This window comes from Oncorhynchus tshawytscha, linkage group LG30 (genome assembly GCF_018296145.1).
Source record: "Oncorhynchus tshawytscha isolate Ot180627B linkage group LG30, Otsh_v2.0, whole genome shotgun sequence".
Taxonomy (NCBI): Eukaryota; Metazoa; Chordata; class Actinopteri; order Salmoniformes; family Salmonidae; genus Oncorhynchus; species Oncorhynchus tshawytscha.
This window is the reverse complement of record NC_056458.1, coordinates 12,151,608-12,171,600: the sequence shown is the minus strand read 5'-3', so window position 1 is coordinate 12,171,600 and position 19,993 is coordinate 12,151,608. Positions and strand designations below refer to the sequence as shown.

The 19,993-nt window shown below is 42.4% G+C and overlaps 1 protein-coding gene across 2 annotated transcripts in view; it reads left to right on the top strand.

Moving 5' to 3' along the window:
• The first annotated feature begins 210 nt into the window (after positions 1–210).
• LOC112250288 (ubiquitin carboxyl-terminal hydrolase 32-like) overlaps positions 211–19,993 on the top strand; it is a 28,383-nt gene continuing 8,600 nt past the window's right edge. For both annotated transcript variants that reach the window (XM_024420322.2, XM_024420320.2), the window contains exons 1-19: positions 211–434; positions 8,167–8,294; positions 9,964–10,069; positions 10,333–10,451; positions 10,809–10,968; positions 11,081–11,212; positions 11,301–11,408; positions 15,995–16,110; positions 16,247–16,309; positions 16,404–16,487; positions 16,587–16,648; positions 16,747–16,849; positions 16,958–17,150; positions 17,311–17,474; positions 17,585–17,725; positions 17,825–17,945; positions 18,607–18,761; positions 18,917–18,998; positions 19,082–19,156. In XM_024420322.2, the coding sequence (XP_024276090.2) occupies positions 377–434; positions 8,167–8,294; positions 9,964–10,069; positions 10,333–10,451; positions 10,809–10,968; positions 11,081–11,212; positions 11,301–11,408; positions 15,995–16,110; positions 16,247–16,309; positions 16,404–16,487; positions 16,587–16,648; positions 16,747–16,849; positions 16,958–17,150; positions 17,311–17,474; positions 17,585–17,725; positions 17,825–17,945; positions 18,607–18,761; positions 18,917–18,998; positions 19,082–19,156 (2,170 nt within the window). In that variant the 5' untranslated portion in view covers positions 211–376. The remainder of the gene's footprint in view (positions 435–8,166; positions 8,295–9,963; positions 10,070–10,332; positions 10,452–10,808; positions 10,969–11,080; positions 11,213–11,300; positions 11,409–15,994; positions 16,111–16,246; positions 16,310–16,403; positions 16,488–16,586; positions 16,649–16,746; positions 16,850–16,957; positions 17,151–17,310; positions 17,475–17,584; positions 17,726–17,824; positions 17,946–18,606; positions 18,762–18,916; positions 18,999–19,081; positions 19,157–19,993) is intronic.

Genomic DNA, 19,993 nt, shown 5'->3' with positions numbered 1-19,993 from the left:
AGGACCTCGAAAATAACCGAGGTCAAATCATGAAGTCGGTGGTCTTCAGGTTGGAAAGTCGAAGCTTTAGAAATATCGTTTTTTCCCCGAGTTCCTAGCGGTCTTGAAAGCACTGATTTAGTTATCCGAGGTCCCAGTTGTTTTGAACGCGGCAATAGTCACTGCCTTCTGCGGGGCTGCAGCTGGATACTATTGGCTTTGACAGGTGATCACGTGACTTTTAGTCGAAGAGGCATCGGCAAAGCTTCGGTATACGCAAGGCTCCCTAGACATTATTAGATCGTTTTGACCGCAGTGTACAAGCTAGTTAAATGAACAAAGCAGTTGCTAGCTGCCTTTTATATTTGTAAGGCTGCTGCTATGAAATGAGGAAAACATGGGAGCCAAAGAGTCAAGGATAGGTTTCCTTTCGTATGACGAGGCTATCAACAGAGGTAAACATAATTGACCATTTGCTAACCTTGGCTAGCTAGCTGTCAACATTAGCCAGCTAGCTAATGAATCTAACGCTAACTTCGTTTATGCTAGCTCTGTTGGATGAGTAATACGTTGCTAACGTTACTAGCTAGCTAACGTTAGGGCAGGCAATTAACTAGCTAACGTTAGTGGACTAAGGTTTAATTCAAATGGGTAGCTAGTACTGCTAGCTTCAGGCTAGCATTAACGGTAATAAGACGCAGTACTGCGGTTAGTTAGTTTACATACTATTCTTTTTTTTTTACCCTAAAGATGTACGTTAAAGTACTGCCCTCGGGATCAGGATAGGTTGATGATGACATAGGTATTGGGGAGAGGCCAACGACCGGAAAATAAGGCCTAGAGCTACTGGTAGCTAGCTGTGTACAGTAACTGTCAGTGCCCTGTCATCTAGAAGTGCATGAATGACACCACCAAGTAGCAGCTGCACTGAGAGGCTAACGCTAGCTGTTTGTTGACATTGTCAATTTCACCCGTTTTCTCTGCAATTTCGTGGTATCCAATTGGTTACAGTCTTGTCCCATCGCTGCAACTCCCGTACGCACTCGAGAGGCGAAGGTCGAGAGCCGTGCGTTCTCCGAAACGCAACCCAGCTTAACCGTTGGTACTGGGCCAATTGGGTCTCCCGGTCGCGGCCGGTCACCGCAGAGCCTCGACTCGAACCCTGAATCTCTAGTGGCACTGCGATACATTGTCAATTTAATAACGTTTCTTTGCATACGTTTACTGGCAAGAGTCATATTCAACGGGTGTTGGGCGTTAATCATTAAGTCTGTTATTCTGCGCTCTGGCACACTCGGACAAAAGTACTTTTAAATTGGAGTATTTGTATTTATTAGGGATCCCCGACTCTTCCTGGGGTCCAAGGCACTTACATTACATATAAAACAGTACATCATATAACATAGTTACATTTTGTATTGTAGATATATAGTGGTGTGTAATACCACCATGCAACAATATTACAATGTACGTGTGTAGAGTGCAAAGATAGCCAGAGTGAATTTATCAACAAACCCTGTGTCTTTCTGGTGCTCTAAGTTTGCAATTTATCATATTCATGGTATGTTATGATATTCAGGCCTAGGTTAGCGCTGGAACAGCAACTGTGCAATCAGGGACCTGTAAGGCCATCTTATAATTGTTTTTATTTGTATTTAACTAGTCAGTTAAGAAATAATAATTATTTACAATGATGGCCTACCCCTGCCAAACCCTACCCCGGACGACACTGGGTCAATTGTGCGCCGCCCTGTGGGACTCCCAATCAGTTGTGATACAGCCCAGGATCAAACCAGGGTCTGTAGTGATGCCTCTAGCACTGAGATGCATGACTTAGACCGAGGCACCAATCTAGTGCCCTACCGGTAGTTAGAGCTGACAGAGCTAACTAGTAGTAGCTATACTGACGATGATGGTGTGTGTCTGCCAGTACTGTATCGTTGATGATGTCTGTCTGGTGCTGTGCCAATGTTTCATTTTATCGTATTCATGATGATAAAAAAAAGAGTTTTAAGTAAGAATTAGGCATTGGTCTGAAGATGAAAAAGAAAAAAAATTCACATGAGCACCACAATGTCTATTCCACCCATGCACCGCTTTGACCTACTACAATCGCTATGTTGGTATTGTGCTTCAAATTTACGTATGAGTAGGCAGGTTGCTTAGAATTCAAACCTTCTCAAACAGCCTAATTGGAACTCTTAGAGGAGGTGCTTCCACAATAATGTGACTTGTACCGCATACAAGGTACAGTATTGGATTCTTCACACACCACAGTATGACATTATCCCATTACGCTACTTTTTTATACTTTTTAAAATTAAATGAATGCAAGCTTTGCTTTTATACTTACAATACCATCAGGCTTGATTGAGCTGTTTTTTTCTTGTAGTACTGTGGTGCTTGCCTTTATTTCCTTACCTTTATTTGAGCAAAACATGTAATCATAATAACATCCTTTTTTTGGTCAGTAGTTGCCCATCATGCCCATCATAACAGAAAGTGGTGGTGTGTTGGACACAGTAGCTCAGATAGAGCCTGTCTGCATTCCTGATTTCTGAAACTGCTGGCTTACCTGTGTAATATTGAATTAAGCTCAGAATCACTTGTGTTTCAAACATGGTTCTGTTTTATCAATTGCTGTGCCGGTCAATGGAAAGTTCATTACCTCTGTCAAAATAATATGTAGCTTCAAGTTATGTACTTCTTTTTGCAATAAATATGGTGACGCATCAACAATACGCATTTATAATAGGCCTATATCTAAAAATACATACAGCCACATTTATTTAGATTAACAAGGTAGTTAACCCACTGTTCCCCAGCAGGCTGTCATTGTAAATAGGAATTTGTTCTTAAATGACTTGCCTAGTTAAATAACAAAAATAAATATATATAGTACCAGTCAAAAGTTTGGACACGTACTCATTCCAGGGTTTTTCTTTATATGTACTATTTTCTACATTGTAGAATAGTAGTGAAGACATCAGAATTATGAAATAACACATGGAATTATGTAGTAACAAAAAGCGTTAAACAAATCAATATATATTTGAGATTCTTCAAAGGAGCCACCCTTTGCCTTGACAGCTTTGCACACTCTTGGTATTCCCTCAACTAGCTTCATGAGGTAGTTTTCTAGAATGCATTTCAATTAACAGGTGTGCCTTGTTAAAAGTTAATTTGTGGAATTTCATTCCTTCTTAATGTGTTTAAGCCAATCAGTTGTGTTGCGACAAGGTAGGGGTGTTATACAGAAGATGGCCCTATTTGGTGAAAGACCAAGTCCATATTATGGCAAGAACAGTACAAATAAGCAAAGAGAAACAACTGTCCATCATTACTTTAAGACATGAAGGTCAGTCAATCTGGAAAATTTCAAGAACTTTGAAGGTTTCTTCAAGTGCAGTCGCAAAAACCATCAAGTGCTATGATGAAACTGGCTCTCATGAGGACCGCCACAGGAAAGGAAGACCCAGAGTTACCTCTGCTGCAGAGCCTCAGAAATTGCAGCCCAAATAAATGCTTCACAGAATTCAAATAACACACACCTCAACATCAACTGTTCAGGGGAGACTGTGCGACTCAGGCCTTCGTGGTCGAATTGCTGCAAAGAAACCTCTATTAAAGGACACCAATAAGAAGAAGAGACTTGCTTGGGCCAAGAAACACGAGGATTGGACATTAGACTGGTGGAAATCTGTCCTTTGGTCTGATGAGTCCAAATTTGAGATTTTTTTTCTCCAACAGCCATGTCTTTGTGAGACAATGAGTAGGTGAAAGGATGATCTCCGCATGTGTGGTTCCCACCGTGAAGAATGGAGGAGGAGGTGTGGGGGTGTCTTCCTTGTGCCACTGTCTGACTTATTTAGAATTCAAGGTACACTAAACAAGCATGACTACCACAGCATTCTGCAATGATAAGCCATCCCATCTGGTTTGAGCTTAGTGGGACTATGATTTGTTTTTCAACAGGACAATGACCCAACACACCTTAAAATCAAAGTTTATTTGTCACCGAATACAACAGGTGGAGGAGGAGGCATGGATGTGCACGTGCCCCGCCACTCTGGGAGTTGTGATTGTTCGAAGTGGAGAGATGATTACAGTGAAATGCTTACTTACAGGCTCCAACCAATGGTGCGATGAAAAAAAAGGTGTGTGTGTGTGTGGTGTAGGTAAGTAAAGAAATAAAACAACAGTAAAAAGACATTTGAAAAAAGAGTAGCAAGGCTATATACAGACACATGTTAGTCAGGCTTATTGAGGTAGTGTGTACATGTAGGTATCGTTAAAGTGACTGCATATACACTGCTCAAAAAAATAAAGGGAACACTAAAATAACACATCCTAGATCTGAATGAATGAAATGTTCTTATTAAATAAATTTTTCTTTACATAGTTGAATGTGCTGACAACAAAATCACACACAAATGATCAATGGAAATCAAATGTATCAACCCATGGAGGTCTGGATTTGGAGTCACACTCAAAATTAAAGTGGAAAACCACACTACAGGCTGATCCAACTTTGATGTAATGTCCATAAAACAAGTCCAAATGAGGCTCAGTAGTGTGTGTGGCCTCCACGTGCCTGTATGACCTCCCTACAATGCCTGGGCATGCTCCTGATGAGGTGGCGGATGGTCTCCTGAGGGATCTCCTCCAGACCTGGACTAAAGCATCCGCCAACTCCTGGACAGTCTGTGGTGCAACGTGGCGTTGGTGGATGGAGCGAGACATGATGTCCCAGATGTGCTCATTTGGATTCAGGTCTGGGGAACGGGCGGGCCAGTCCATAGCATCAATGCCTTCCTCTTGCAGGAACTGCTGACACACTCCAGCCACATGAGGTCTAGCATTGTCTTTCATTAGGAGGAACCCAGGGCCAACCGCACCAGCATATGGTCTCACAAGGGGTCTGAGGATCTCATCTCGGTACCTAATGGCAGTCAGGCTACCTCTAGCGAGCACATGGAGGGCTGTGCGGCCCCCAAAGAAATGCAACCCCACACCATGACTGACTCACCGCCAAACCGGTCATGCTGGAGGATGTTGCAGGCAGCAGAACGTTCTCCACGGCGTCTCCAGACTGTCACGTCTGTCACATGTGCTCAGTGTGAACCTGCTTTATCTGTGAAGAGCACAGGGCGCCAGTGGCGAATTTGCCAATCTTGGTGTTCTCTGGCAAATGCCAAACGTCCTGCACGGTGTTGGGCTGTAAGCACAACCCCCACCTGTGGACGTTGGGCCCTCATACCACCCTCATGGAGTCTGTTTCTGACCGTTTGAGCAGTCACATGCACATTTGTGGCCTGCTGGAGGTCATTTTGCAGGGCTCTGGCAGTGCTCCTCCTGCTCCTCCTTGCACAAAGGCGGAGGTAGCGATCCTGCTGCTGGCTTGTTGGCCTCCTCCACGTCTCCTGATGTACTGGCCTGTCTCCTGGTAGCGCCTCCATGCTCTGGACACTACGCTGACAGACACAGCAAATCTTCTTGCCACAGCTCGCATTGATGTGCCATCCTGGATGAGCTGCACTCCCTGAGCCACTTGTGTGGGTTGTAGTCTCATGCTACCACTAGAGTGAAAGCACCGCCAGCATTCAAAAGTGACCAAAACATCAGCCAGGAAGCATAGGAAATGAGAAGTGGTCTGTGGTCACCACCTGCAGAACCACTCCTTTATTGGGGCTGTCTTGCTAATTGCCTATAATGTCCACCTGTTGTCTATTCCACTTGCACAACAGCATGTGAAAATTATTGTCAATCAGTGTTGCTTCCTAAGTGGACAGTTTGATTTCACAGAAGTGTGATTGACTTGGAGTTACATTGTGTTGTTTAAGTGTTCCCTTTATTCTTTTGAGCAGTGTATGATGAACAAAGAGTAGCAGAAGTGTAAAAAGAGGGGTTGGCGGGTGGTGGGACACAATGCACATAGTCCGGTTAGCCAATGTGGGTGAGCACTGGTTGGTTGGGCCAATTTAGGTAGTATGTACATGAATGTATAGTTAAAGTGACTATGCATATAAGATAAACAGAGATTAGCAGCAGCGTAAAAGAGGGGTTTTGGGGGGGCACACAGTGCAAATAGTCCGGACAACCATTTGTTTACCTGTTCAGGAGTCTTATGGCTTGGGGGTAAAAACTCTTGAGAAGCCTTTTTGTCCTAGACTTGGCACTCCGGTACCGCTTGCCATGCGGTAGTAGAGAGAAAAGTCTATGACTGGGTGGCTGGGGTCTTTGACAATTTTTAGGGCCTTCCTCTGACACCGCCTGGAGTAGGGGTCCTGGATGGCAGGCAGCTTTGCCCCAGTGATGTACTGGGCTGTACGCACTACCCTCTGAAGTGCCTTGCTGTCTGAGGCCGAGCAATTGCGTACCAGGCAGTGATGCAACCGGTAGGATGCTCTCGATGTTGCAGCTGTAGAACCTTTTGAGGATCTCAGGACCCATGCCAAATGTTTTTAGTTTCCTGAGGGGGAATAGGCTTTGTCGTGCCCTCTTCACGACGGTCTTGGTGTGTTTGGACCCATCTAGTTTGTTGTTGATGTGGACACCAAGGAATTTGAAGACCTCAACCTGCTCCACTACAGCCCCATCGATGAGAATGGGGACGTGCTAGGTGCTCCTTTTCCTGTAGTCCACAATCATCTTCTTAGTCTTGGTTACGTTGAGGGATAGGTTGTTATTCTGTCACCTGTGTAAGGGTTATTTGACCAAGAAGGAGAGTGATGGAGTGCTGTATCAGATGACCTGGCCTCCACAATCACCCGACCTCAACCCAATTGAGTTTGGGATGAGTTGGGCCCGCAGAGTGAAGGAAAAGCAGCCAACAAGTACTCAGCACATGTTGGAACTCCTTCAAGTCTTATTTCATAGTTTTGATGCCTTTACTATTACTCTACAATGTGGAAAATAGTACAAATAAAAACCCTTGAATGAGTACGTGTGTAAACATTTGACTCGTGTGTGTGTGTGTGTGTGTGTGTGTGTATATATATATTTTACGGTTATGTTATTTTCATGACAGTCTTCATCCATAACCGTTGGTTATTAGTAATTTTGCCATTTCCTTTGGGTCGCAGAGATGCATCTTCCTACAATTATTGATAAGTTACAGGGCCTAAAATGAACCCCTGCCAAATGCGAGTAGATTTTGGCATTGATGGGTCAGATGTCTATTTCACCAGCCATGTTGGCGGGTGGTCAGGGCTTCACCTGCAGTCAATAAGTCAAGTACACATTTTATAGCTAAATTAATGCAGCAGTAGCTGTTTTCAAAGTGTTTGTCGTTTTGTTTCGGAGCTGGTAGTGAATCTCACACAAATACTAATCCTATGATATATATATCCCACCTTGTGCAACGCGCAGCAACACTGCCTGGCTGGGGAGCTGTGTCCACTGATAGATGGGCTGAAGGTTAATTTTTAGAAGCGCTGTGCACATGCATAAAAGTTGGTCTAATTTACTCAAGTACAAAAGTGAGACTTTGTTATTGTGTTTTTTGGTTTATTTACCTTTGTTTTGTTCACAAGAAAGATTGTTTTTCAATGTTTGCTTCGAGTGCTAGCATCGGCTACTATTTTATTTAACCTAACTAGGCAAGTAAGTTAACAAATTCTTATTTACAGTAACGGCCTACCCCTTGTTCAGCGGCAGAACGACATTTTTATCTCGTCAGCTCGGGGATGTGATCCAAAAACCTTTCGGTTACTGGTCCAACGCTTTAACCAGTAGGCTACCTGCCTTCCCTAGTCAGATTCTTTATCTAATAGGCACACTGTCACTGAGGGCTTGAGTGACCTGCACTTGTTGCCACGGGAGCCTCCCAAAAAATGAAATAAAATGTATCAATATACCACATCACTTTTTACTAGTAATACATTTATTGTGTAAGAAACATGACAAAGCATGAAAATCTTTTTTTTGGGGGGTTGTGTGTAATTATGTCCCGAAAAATATTTTCGCTGATGAAAAGTCTGGCCCTGATATTAGTTATGATGGTATCTATTGTAATACAATTTAACAGCCATGGTGGTTGTGGGTTGGGGTAAAGGAGTTAAGCAGATAGCCTTTGCTTGTATTGGTGACCATGGTTTGATGCTCTGCCATAACCATAGTCCGTGTTTCATTTACAGAAAAGCGATTATATTTTCCAAACACTTACGGTTTCTCTATTCCTCCCAGTCACTGATGTGGAGCTCCAGCGTCTGAAGGATGCCTTCCGCAGGACCAGTGGCCTGTCCTGTTATATGAGCCAGCAGTGCTTCCTCAGGGAGGTGCTGGGAGATGTCGTACCACCCAGGGTTGCTGAGGTGAGCCTATTTCTACACCTGCATTGCTTGCTGTTTGGGATTTTAGGCTGGGTTTCTGTACAGCACTTTGATATATCAGCTGATGTAAGAAGGGCTATATAAATACATTTGATTTGATATTTAAACCGATAGAGGGCCCCAGTCTGATGGGAAGGATTGTAGCCTATTGTGCTCTTCCGATGTTAGTTCACATTAGCAGCAAACGGGCTTGACTCTTCCTAACAGCTTTTGGAATGTGGTCCTGCAAGTCAGAGCATTCATAATTTTACTTATGCTTGACAGTGAAATTATGTCGAGCATAACTTTTGCCCTCAGAACAGCTTCCTTTCGTCGGGGCATGGACTCTACATGGTGTCAAGCGTTCCACAGGGATGCTGGCCCATGTTGTCTCCAATGCTTCCCACAGGTGTCAAGTTGGCTGGATGTCCTTTGGGTGGTGGACCATTCTTGATACACACGGGAAACTGTTGACCAGGAAAAACCCAGCATCGTTGCAGTTCTTGAAACAAACCGGTGCGCCTGGCACCTCCTTACATACCCCCTTCAAAGGCACTTAAATCAGGCTCTGAATGGCACACATACACAATCCATGTCTCAATTGTCTTAAGGCTTAAAAATCCTTTAACCTATATCCTCCCCTTCATCTGTACTGATTTAATGTGACATCAATAAGGGATCATAGTTTTCACCTGGATTCACCCTATCAGTCTGTTATGGAAAGAGCAGGTGTTCTTAATGTTTTGTACACTCAGTGTATGTCTAATCAGTAGTCAAATTTGGGTTACCCAAGTGACTAACAGAGATTTTTTTTTAATGTAAATGGGATGTTATGTTATAGAAGGGTCCAGACACTTTTTGTTGTTGCAATTTCCCTTGTTTTTGAAAAACTTACCCCAACCAGTAATTCAATTCCAAATCCTCATTGTGCAGTATGGGGGCTCAAAAAACATGAACAAATGCTCCAGACACACAAATACATCCTTTTAAAAACTGAAACGCTCTCGGTATAGTGACACAGGTCTTTTCGATGTTGTATACATGGAAATGGTCATTCCGAACTTTATCCACATCGTGTTATTCCATTTTGTGCACATCGAGCTGTTTCCCCTATCTAACATTATCCGTGGAGCCTACTGTTAGGATAGAGGGTGAGGTATTGCTCGAGTCACAACAACATTGAATATAACATTGCGGATAAAGTTCTGAATGACTCTTTCACGTGTACAACATCTAAAGACCTGCATCACTATACTGAGACCTTTCCCGTTTCGAAAAGGACATATTTGGCTGTTTTTGGAGCCTTTGTTCATGTTTTTTCTGAGCCCCTGTACTGCACCACAAGGATGAGGACGTGAATCGCTGGTTGAAGTAAGTTTCTCAAACAAGGGAAGCCGCAAAAAAAGTGTCTGTACCCTTCTATAACATGCCATTTACATTTAAAAAATTGCAATTTGGTTGTGAAAAGCTACCTTCTCCTTTTTTAAAGATCTAATTCATCTTCACTTTTTGCATTTGCATGGGGAAAATGTATTTTTTTTTCTTTCTTTTTTTTCTACGACAGCGCTCACTCTACAAAAAACAACCTGTCAAAGAAAGTAGGTCAGGACTGGGCATGAATGAGTTGACATGTTTACCTGAACTCAACCCAGCTCCCTTCCCCTATCTCTAGGTGATATACAGCTCATTCGGCGGGACCCCTAAAGGCCTGCACTTCAACAACCTCATTGTTGGACTGGTTCTCTTGACTAGAGGACGTGATGAGGAAAAAGCTAAATGTGAGTATTGTAAGACAGACTTATGAAACCACTAGAGATGTTTGTGTTGACCATGTAATTTCAAGAATAATCAGAATAATATAAATAATTTAATAGGATCTCAGAATAATATTTAAACAAAGTTTAAACAAATGGACCATCTTCACACTTAGTGTGGTATGTCATTTATTTTCTTAAAAACATCTTCTGTGATTCATCCCCTTGTAAATATCACATGTGACTGAGTTGCATAACAAGCTAATCTTCTTTTGTGGCTCCTTCAGACATTTTTAGTCTGTTTGCCAGCGATTCGGGCAATCATGCAACGCGAGAGGACATGGAAAGCATGCTGCAGACTGTGGATGGAGAGATCCCACTTTCTCTCAGGAAGTGTTTCTCAGAGGTCCGCTCGTATGCCTTAGTTGATTCAATATGTATTTTACTGTTTTAAACACAACTTTTGACAGCCATGTTTTCACATATGACCTTCAGGGTGGGTGCAAATCTGTTATTACCATTCAATGGCCCGTTATTTATTAGGCTACCTTTTTGTTCTATTACCAGGTCTATTTTTATCTGCAATATCTGTTCACTACAATAATGCCACATCCTAATCTACCCTCATGCATTATCTAATTGTAAACTGCTGACAGGACTTAGCACACCTAGGCTTTCTTATCTGTTTGACCAAGTGCACAGGGCTGCTAATGCTACTTAACACAGAAAGATAATTTGCACCTTTTGTTATTTTCTTTACCAGGGTGAGAAGGTAAATTACGAGAAATTTAAGAGCTGGCTCCTGCAGAACAAGGATGCTTTCACCTTCTCCCGCTGGCTCCTGTCCAGTGGGGTGTGTGTCACTCTGACAGACGATAGTGACACACCCACCTTCTACCAGACCTTGGCTGGAGTTACACACTGTGAGTGACGCTCATCCTGATCCTTTGGGAGATATACTAAACAATAGCCTAGGCTAAGGGTCCGATATGATCACTAGTCTTGTCATGCCGCTTATTGATTTTTCTCTTGCAGTAGAGGAATCAGATATCATTGACCTGGAGAAGAGATACTGGCTGCTGAAAGCTCAATCTCGGACTGGCCGATTTGACCTGGAAACCTTTGTCCCGTTAGTTTCTCCCCCTATTCATGCATCCCTAAGTGAAGGTAAGAGAAAACAGGATTGATTTATTGGATACTTATTTTGAAGGCAATCGTTACTACTTCCATCTTCAACATTTCTCTTTGTGTCCAGGTTTGTTTCATGCCTTTGATGAAAACAGGGACAATCACATAGATTTCAAGGAAATCTCGTGTGGCCTATCTGCTTGCTGCAGAGGGCCTTTGGCAGAGAGACAGAAGTGTAAGTGGATACACAAGCATTAAGCCTTGCTGTCATTTCTTCATTACTTTATGTTTCTATTAACTATTCCAGTGTTTTTTTTACAGTTAGAAAATAAATAGGAGAATTGCCTACTACAGTACGTTTCTATTAAATTATCTTGTGTCGATTCAAAACAGCTGGACGTAGTGACGTCACACCTAGGGCTGTTATGGTGATGTGACTGTGACTGGGTGCACTGGTAGTCACGAGTCATGACCGCAGTCAAATTCAATGTGACCGTTTGTCACGTAATTAGGCTTCTCCAGACTCTGATTCTGCCGATGGTCATTAGTAGCCTACTAAACTTGCTAACTACTCAGCACTCTATTGTTCCTGTAATCACTCACGCAAATGTAATCGAAAATCTAATCAAATCCAATTTTATTTGTCACATACACATGGTTAGCAGATGTTAATGTGAGTGTAGCGAAATGCTTGTGCTTCTAGTTCCGACCATGCAGTAATATCTAACAAGTAATCTAACCTAACAATTTCACAACAACTACCTTATACACACACACACACACACACACAAGTGTAAAGGAATGAATAAGAATATGTACATAACAATATATGAATGAGTGATGGCCGAACGGCATTGGCAAGATGCAGTAGATGGTATAGAGTACAGTATATACATATGAGATGAGTAATGTAGGGTGTGTAAACATTATATAAGCGGCATTGTTTAAAGTGGCTAGTGATAAATTTATTACATCAATTTTTCCATTATTAAAGTGGCTAGAGTTGAGTCAGTATGTTGGCAGCAGCCACTCAATGTAAGTGATGGCTGTTTAATCAAACACTTCATGAGTGCCTTTGAGCTCATGTTGGGCAACATTTCTATAGGCTATGCAATTGTGTGAGAAAACAGAGGATCCCATCAGATTTCCATTGGCTAGACCTACTATATTTATTTCTCAACTATTAAGCGCATTGCTTCGCTACGACAGGAGTAGAGCCTACCTACTGGCATGAAAATTAACCAATGAAAAAGCGTCCTCCATTCGCAACTTAAGTACATAATAATTTTTTGCCCCTATTCTGAGACAGGTGAATGATAATGGTCCATTCTAAATCCATAATTATTATCACACATATATGTAAAGACAACATTAAATAAAGAATAGTTTGATAGGCCAATATCGTCACCCATCACTTGTGAATGATGCCCAGCTTGTGATAAGATACGGTGCATACCTTTTTTTTTGCGTCTTTTTCAAATCATAGTCACACACCTCATGTATGCTAACCTATAGGCCTATATATTTTGACAAGGTTTGTATCACAAAGGCCAAAGAACTTATTTTAAAATTAACCACATTAATCTGCCTTATAACTGGTGTTGAGCCTAACTGGCATACAGTGCATTCGGAATGTATTCCGACCCCCTGACATTTTCAACATTTAATTTCGTTACAGCCTTATTCTAAAATTGATTAAATTGTATTTTATTCTCATCAATCTACACACAATACTTCATAATAACAAAGCAATTATTTATTTTTTGAAAATATGACATTTAGATAAGTATTCAGACCCTTTGCTCAGTACTTTGTTGAAACACATTTGGGAGCGATTACAGCCTCTTGTCTCCTTGGATATTGCGCTACATGCTTGGCACATGCATTTGGGGAGTTTCTCCCATTCTTCTCTGCAGATCCTCTCAAGCTCTGTCAGGTTGGATGGGGAGTGTCGCTGCACAGCTATATTCAGGTCTTTCTAGAGATGTTCGATTGGATTCAAGTCCGGGCTCTGGCTGCAGAGATGGTTATCCATCTGGATGGTTCTCCCATCTCCACAGAGGAACTCTGGAGCTCTGTCAGAGTGACCATCGGGTTCTTGGTCCTGACCAAGGCCCTTCTCCCCCGATTGCTCAGTTTGGCAGAGCGGCCAGCTCTAGGCACACAAGTCTTGGTTCTTCCATTTAAGAATGATGGAGGCTACTGTGTTCTTGGGGGACCTTCAATGCTGCAATTTTTTTTTTTTTTTTTTTTTTTTACCATTCTCCAGATCTGTGCCTTGACACAATCATGACTCGGAGCTCTACTGACAATTCCTTCGACCTCATGGAATGTTTTTTTTTTGCTTAGAAATGCACTGTCAACTGTGGGACCTTATATAGACAGGTGTGTGCCTTTCCAAATCATGTCCAATCAATTGAATTTACCACAGGTGGACTCCAATCAAGTTGTAGAAACATCTCAAGGATGATCAATGGAAACAGGATGCACCGGAGCTCTATTTCGAGTCTCATAGCAAAGGGTCTGAATACTTATGTAAATAATGTATTTCTGTTTATTTTTAATACATTTGCAACAATTTCTAAAAACCTTTTTTCGCTTTGTCATTATGGAGTATTGTGTGTAGATTGCTGAGGAAAAATAATATTGAATCAGTTTTAGAATGAGGCTGTAGCGTAACAAAATGTAGAAAAAGTCAAGGGGTCTGAATACTTTCCAAATGCTTGTGAGATTGACGTTTGGGCAAGATAATTTTCACCATAAAATGCCCCTTTATAATAAAGCATTACATGCATAATTTGCCATCACTTGTTTACTCGCTAATTGATTGCATATTGTTACATTCATGCTTATTGTCTACTGCGGGTGTGCGGAGCGCCGTGCTTGTGTGAAGGAATAGCCTAATAGTTGATCAACATTTTAAGCTAAACGGTCAGCCTCATTGCTTTTAAAAGGTTTTTTGATACTAGTGGTTGTATTTAATTTGGGCAGCTGTCTGATCCCACTACTGTCGCAGAGATATGTTTGGAATATGTATTTATTGAATGAAGGACAAGTTGACCAATATAATAGGTCAACTTTTGTACTTTGGGGGATAGTAGATTGACATAGGCTTGTGCTTTTGCTATCCGTTAGGGCTACTCATCTTATTGGCTGATGAAAAGTAGTGAACAGTTCTAACATCTTCAATATGCGACTTGGAATTTGAAGGATGCTCACAGTTGCGTCCCAGATGTGTCTGTCTTCATTCATTTGTAGCCTACTTCTTAGGTAAAATGCCTGTCAGAAGGACTCGATCACGTGATGGGCATGGGCTACATCTGAGAGTACCATGTGACTGAGAGGTGCTTCGGAGCACGGCAGTCGGCAGAAAGGAATTTATAATTAGCCTATTATATTCAGCCCAAGGGCACAATGGCTGTACAATGTTTGGAATTTTTTAGGGGGCATCACGGCCACACAAGGGAGATGCCGCCGGAACATTCGAGGCCTGGAGAGAATATTATCAAGTGCTTGTCAAATTGTGAATGAGAGACTGAAGTGTGTGCAGCGTACTTTTTTCAAATCATCATTAGTCCCATCATGAAGCCTTAGAATGTATTAAACATCAAAACATATAGCCCAATGTTTGTATCATAGCTAAAGTTGCATAAAAAACTCTAAATTAAGCATGTAGGAGGGCCAGTTTCTTAATTAACTGCTGAACACAGAATAGCCACATGCACTTCCTATGAAATATCCTTTATTTTATTAAGCTAGGTTCAATTGTATTCTTCATACTGTAAAATATATATTTTTTTAAATGATGTCACAGAATTCTAAGCAAATATTGTCTGCTAAATGAACTAGTGTTGCCTACAGCCATATGGCATAGCCAGATCAGGGCCTAACATAAGGACAACTCAAAGTATATGCTATTCTGTTCTTCTGAAATGGACTATGATGGTGGAGGCTATATTAAATGGATTTATTAGACTTTTTAAAATGTAGATGTGCCAAAGGTCCTCATCAGTGTCTTGTTGGTTATGCTTGGAAGCCAGGACATGCTAAATGTGTTTATGCTAATTAATGGTCAATTACCGTGAGACAGGCAGTTATCTGCTTGACAATCACCAGCTGACAAAATGTCATGACTGCCACAGCCCTAGTCACACCTAAAATAAAAACTTTGTTTCTCAAAAAACTACAGTGTTGAATAAAAATGAAGTGTTTCCATTACCCATTTAGGAAAATTGCGCATTAATAAATAGTTGTCTGCCTGCCTGTATGCCCTCCCACCTGTCTGTATGTCTCAGGTAGCCTGCGAAAGCCAGCATGGATGAATATTTGCCATATTGTAATAATTCTCACGTGACAACACATCGCCACAGTCCGTAACATGGTGAAACTTGCACTCCTGTAGATCTGAAATAATTCATCCAACCAGAAAGCAAGGCGAAGGAATTCAGGCATTATTGAAAGTCAGGACAATCCTTGTCCTGCAATGGAACATCATTTTTATAGATGTTGCAAGCAGTAGGCATTAGAATTAATTGTGGAGTGGCGTTTTATAGTTGTGTTATTAAATTATGTGCCCCGCATACCTTAAATTATTCAGCAATCGTAATTTATTCTAAAAACACAGTTTTCATCATTTGTCGCAAATAAAATGTTACAAAATCGAACTGCTAAAAATGTTGAAATTTCTCATCGGTCAGTTCCATTACACATGGCGCAAGGATTTTGTTTACGACATTGCTTTTGTCGAATAAACCTGGGTCAATGGAAACCTGCCTATTAACTGTTTCAATGTGGGACTTTCCCCTTGTTTCTTCTCCCCAGTCTGTTTCAAAGTGTTTGATGTTGACCATGATGGGCTTCTGTCTCGGGAGGAAATCACAGAAATGGTTGGGGCATTACTGGAGGTGTGGAAAGACAATCGCACAGACCCTCTACCTGTAAGTAACATTTGGCCATACTGGACATATGATGGACATAATGTAGAAAATGATAACTGTTGTAGTGTTTGTAGTTAGTTTGTTTGTTTTAACCTGTCCCGTAACCACTTACCTTACGCTGCCTCTGTCCCCTTAGGAAACGCACAGTAATGTCCATGCCATTGTGGAAGACATCCTGAAGGAGCATGATACCACTAAGGTATTACCTTATTGCCTGCATTGCTTTGAATTTTTATATATTTCTTCAATTTTGTCAGAAGATGTTGAAACTGGAATGTTGTTTTGTTCTTAAGAAAGGGCATTTGACCCTGGAGGATTACCAAATATGGAGTGTGATGAGTGCACTTGCCAATGAGTTCCTCAACCTATTATTTCAGGTAAGAGCCAGCCACTGTGTTTCTACTTTGGTCATCATTATGTGCTGTGTGTGCTTTTCTGCTGGATCACCAGTCTTCTGCTCTCCTGTTGGTCCCTAGGTGTGCCATATTGTCCTGGGGCTGCGGCCTGCCTCGTGTGAAGAGGAGGGAAAGATAATCAGGTGTGTGTGTCTGTCACCATGTCATTTTCCTCTCCTGCTGTCATACACATGCCCCTCATCAATCTACCACTCACAAACTCATTGACTTGTGTCTGCAGGGGCTGGTTGGAGAGAGAGAGCAGACATGGCCTCCAGCCAGGAGACTACTGGTTCCTCATAGCAGTGCTGTGGTGGCAGCAGTGGAGAGACTACGTCAAATATGTAAGCAAGGCTTTTTAGCTGCTTGACACCATGATCATCTGTTTCTCATAATGTGCCCACTCTACAATATAATTTATTTGCTGTTGTGGTTGTTGGCGTCTCGTCCAGGACAACACGCACATCGTGGTGGAACAGCCGTCAGTGTTTGGCACAGGGAGGAGTGGTGTAGGGGCCCAGACGCAGGCCAGGGCAGAGCAAGGCCCAGAGGGGGAGAGCATGGCCAGCTCCCACAGCTCCCCAGAGGAAAAGTTCTCAGACAACATCTCCAGTGCATCAGAGGCCTCTGAGACAACCAGTGGTAGTGAGTGGCTAAGAATTCTCAGCATTGCATTTAGCAAAACAGTTAGATACTAGTATAGCTTAAGGAAATATTCCACTTAGTTGTTAACTATTGCATACCTGAGAGTGAGTCTTCCATTGAATGTCACTGAAAACAATTTAAAACAATTTGCTCTCTTTAGGCCTTCTACCCCTGGGCTCGACTGCTACGGATATTTGCTTTGCCCGGCAGCATGAGACCCCAGATGCAGACAACCAGTGCTTCCTGGGGGCTGATGTGAACATGGCGGTTCTAAGGCCTGGGGCCATCGACAACCAGCCTCTGGTTATGTCGGAGCCCTTAAAGGTAGACACCGCCACCACAAACAACACTGTGGAAGTATGTTCCTATTCCTCAAACTGACATTGCCATATTGTTTCAGTTTTAAACCTGCCCCTCTTGAACTGTTCCCCCAGGCTCCCACATTGACCATGGAGGGGGGCCTACTGAGGCGCTCCCCATCCCTGATTCTAAGCAGGGACTTTGAGGTTGTGCCAGAGCCGGTGTGGAGGGCACTCTACCACTGGTACGGAGCCAACCTGAGTCTCCCCAGGCCGGTATGTACAGTTTAAATTGTGGATTTTCCAGTTACCGTTATTAATCCTGATATTGTGTTAACCTCAAATTCCCGTCTCCTCTTCTGTGGGCATTCCCAGGTGATCAGAAACACCAAGACAGACTGTGCTGAGCTAGAGCTGTTCCCCCGCCACCTGCTCTTCCTGAGGCAGCAGCAGCCCCCCGCCCGCACCCCCCAGAACAACGTCTGGGTCAATATGGGTAAGAGCTTCCCCTGCATGTGTCTCCAGCACCTCTCCAAAGGAGAGACAAGAGTAGCACAATGGCCTAGTGACTTTCTGCTCCAAGAATGTGGCAGGGTCAGTGCCACACTGTGAGTCTATTTTTACATCCGTGTTGTAATCTGATTATCTGACAGTCAGACCTTTTGTCTGAAGCGTGTCTGATTCGATCATACTCTGCATTCAACTAATTTCCAAAAGTTGTACTATTTTTGCACTTCTGTAATTCTAGAATAGTTTGTCTTGTTAAATAATAGTTCCCGCGTGTGCAGCTTGTGAGATCAGCTATCTATTCTCTCTCCACACAACCAATAAATCTTCTTTTTTTTTATGTGGACGTCACAAGACTGGTGGCAGCACGGGGTCACATTAATCTCAGTCATGTGAGATCACTTCTGTGTGGGGAAGTGGGGGCTCACTATGCATACACCCTTTTTTTTCCTGTGACACTCTGGGCAATATCCTAAGATGTGCACGATCCACTGACGTCAATTCATGATCTGCGTGGATCTCAAGTTGGGCCTCAATGATTGGCAGAGCCTTTGGCCACAGCAAAATATTCTGGAAATGAGCTACCACAAGCGTTTTATAGTTTTCCATCTATGAACAGTAATCAATGGTGTCTCCCGGTCCATCCCCAGGTAATGTCCCCTCTCCTAGTGCCCCCTTAAAACGTGTGCTGGTCTACACGGGCTGTTTCAGTAGGATGGGCACCATCAAAGACATCCATGAGTACCTGGCCCAGAGACTCCGCATCAAGGAGGAAGACATGCGCCTGTGGCTCTTTAACAATGAGGTGGGTGGGGACTCAGAAGGTTGACCCATCATCAACATACACTACACACGCACAATAAACACCTAAGCTCCGATACACACACAAATGCACTCCACATTTTATTTGTATTTTTACAGTTCAATCTCAAATACCTTACAAAACAATGTATTCCACAGAATTATCTGACCCTTCTTGATGATGAAGACCATTCCCTGGAGGGGTTGAAGATCCCAGATGAGCAGTACATGGTTATAGAAGGTATGTATCATAATGAGTCTCTGTGTTAAATAGATTCATCATGTATTGTCAGGATGAGTAGATGGTTTCTTTGTGTTCATTAGTAAGGAGCAAGGACATGAGCTGGCCTGAGGAGATGTCCTTCATTGCTAACAACAACAGGATGAACAGACTCAATGGTAAGACCATTACTGCATACAGCTACACCAATAGTACTACTATTGTGTAATCCTTATTGGGTCAGTCCACCTCAAAAAGCACAAGAAAGAGGATTTTGACCCCCACCATCTCAATTTCTGTAGTTGGAAAAGGATACGATTAGCATTCCTGAAACATTATTTTGTTGAAATATAATTTGATCTCTGAGAAATTAAGCTAATTGATTGCACCCATCTTGGCCATTTTTAATTTATAGTATTCATACACCGAACATCTGATTTTGGACCATAATTCTTCCTAACAATGAGTAAGACATGAGGAATTCAATACAATGGTCAACAGCCACCCACAAGCAACATAGGGATAGCCCTCAGAGAACTGCCATTTGTTGGACTATTCAAAGAGAATTGGGTTGAAGCATTAGGTTGCTATGAGAAGGACAAACTGAATTGCTTTCATGGAGGACTGGCTTAACGATTTATTTTCACCACGAGCAAAAGCTATTGATTTTCTACCCAAAATTGCAAAGAACATTTTGTGATCCATTTAATAAACACAAGATACCAGAAAATTTGATAAAAGAGTGTGGCCATAGCAGGAACTGCAGCATCTAGTGGGAATAACCTGGTACTTTCACACTAATTTATGGTAAATAATGCAAGCAACTTCAATGGCTAATTTCTCTAAACGGGAGGGGACATCGCCAGATTCACAGGGAAAACATTACGTAGGATGAAGAATCAATACTCCAAGCCATAGCTCCATACTGATACTGTATATACTGGTTGTGGTGGTGTGTGTGTGGGGGAGTCCGTGGGTGGCTTTTGAGCTTTTTATTGTCTTTCAATGGTCGGAAG